Below are 1,325 nucleotides of genomic sequence, written 5' to 3' on the forward strand. Positions count from 1 at the left end.
GACAAGGCTGGATCAAAGCACCTGCACAAACTACGAGACGCCGTTGTGGATGAACACTGGGAAGCCTCCTTCCCGCATAGACGACCCTCTGCATGACCCTACCAGGGATAAAACCAACCTCATTGTCTACATCATCTGTGGGGTTGTGGCAGTCATGGTGCTGGTGGGGATCTTCACCAAACTAGGGCTGGAGAAGGCGCACAGACCCCAGCGGGAGCACATGTCCAGGTAAGGTCGAGTGCCAGGAAGCAGGATCTGCTTCCCCCCATGCCCCTAAAGAGGAGACAGGAGCCCATGTAGTCCTGCAAAAAGCTGCCAGGCAGGCTGCATTCCCCTGCAAGGCAACCGAGAGAGACCAACTTTGGAGAGCAGAGCTCCTGTGCTTCTCCAAGCCCAGGTTATCAAAGTACATGTGTACTGAGGAAGACTAGAAATAATTGTGGAGTCTGCACAGACAGTAGTCCATTTTTATCTGCAGTGTCTGACCCTCTCCCCAACAAGATCCAGCAAGTGTTCCCAGATATACTGTGCGTGAATAGGAAAACAAAAAAAATCCTGAAACCAGCAACGCTGAATTATAGAAAGCCTGATGGGTTCCCTCTTCCAGCTGTTTCAAAGCTTGGAAAATGTTTTTACTTCTCAACAGAAAGATGTAAACAAATGTCATCTCACCCTCCCTCTCCAGCTGCAAAATGGTTTTGGCAGGACCTTCCCTACTCCCCCAACCCTTGCAAGTGTGTGAGCTATTTGTAAAATTTCTGAGCTGTGAAAATGAGCCAGGGTGGAAGGGAAGAGGGAGACATAAAAAGGAAGAGCTACTGTAGAATTTCTTAACGTTTTTTTCAGTTACTGTTGAGAGGTAAAAAATGGAATATGAAAGTCTTGTTTCATCCATATATGTGTGTGTTATACTCTGTATCCACAGTGTAATGGCTGAGTTACATCAAAGAGAACCTCCCCCCACCTAGAGTTAGGCGTGCTGTGTACCGTCTACTCCAGATATTGTCTGCCTAGTGGTGGAGAGGCAGGTGGGCAACTCGGGACGGAGCCCAATGGCTTTAACAACATATTCCAAACCCAAATTGTCACAGCAGTTCAAAATCAAGGCATGACACATTTGTCAAGTTTGCAGTCTGTCTGATTCTTTATGCTAATCCCAGGCACGTGAACGTAAAGCAGATGGGGGAAAGGCATTAAAAAAGGGCAAACAGCTCCATTAAAGAGTCTAAATAGATCCCAGCATATTGGGCAACTTTAGTGATGAAATGCAATTAAAAGGGTACCTTCTACTGGACATGTAGTGTGGCAGAAATCCTCCTCTTTCC

General features: G+C 46.9%; 1 protein-coding gene across 1 annotated transcript in view; it reads left to right on the top strand.

Moving 5' to 3' along the window:
* The window catches only part of LOC104467062 (protein shisa-9-like), a gene marked incomplete at both ends in the record, with an annotated part of 7,927 nt that overhangs the window by 281 nt on the left and 6,321 nt on the right, over nucleotides 1-1,325 (top strand). Inside the window, one exon of the mRNA XM_010080687.1 lies at nucleotides 1-228. This exon is cut by the window's left edge and continues 281 nt beyond it. Coding sequence (XP_010078989.1) covers nucleotides 1-228 — 228 coding nt within the window. The remainder of the gene's footprint in view (nucleotides 229-1,325) is intronic.

Source organism: Pterocles gutturalis, unplaced genomic scaffold (genome assembly GCF_000699245.1).
Source record: "Pterocles gutturalis isolate BGI_N339 unplaced genomic scaffold, ASM69924v1 scaffold30389, whole genome shotgun sequence".
Classification (NCBI taxonomy): Eukaryota; Metazoa; Chordata; class Aves; order Pterocliformes; family Pteroclidae; genus Pterocles; species Pterocles gutturalis.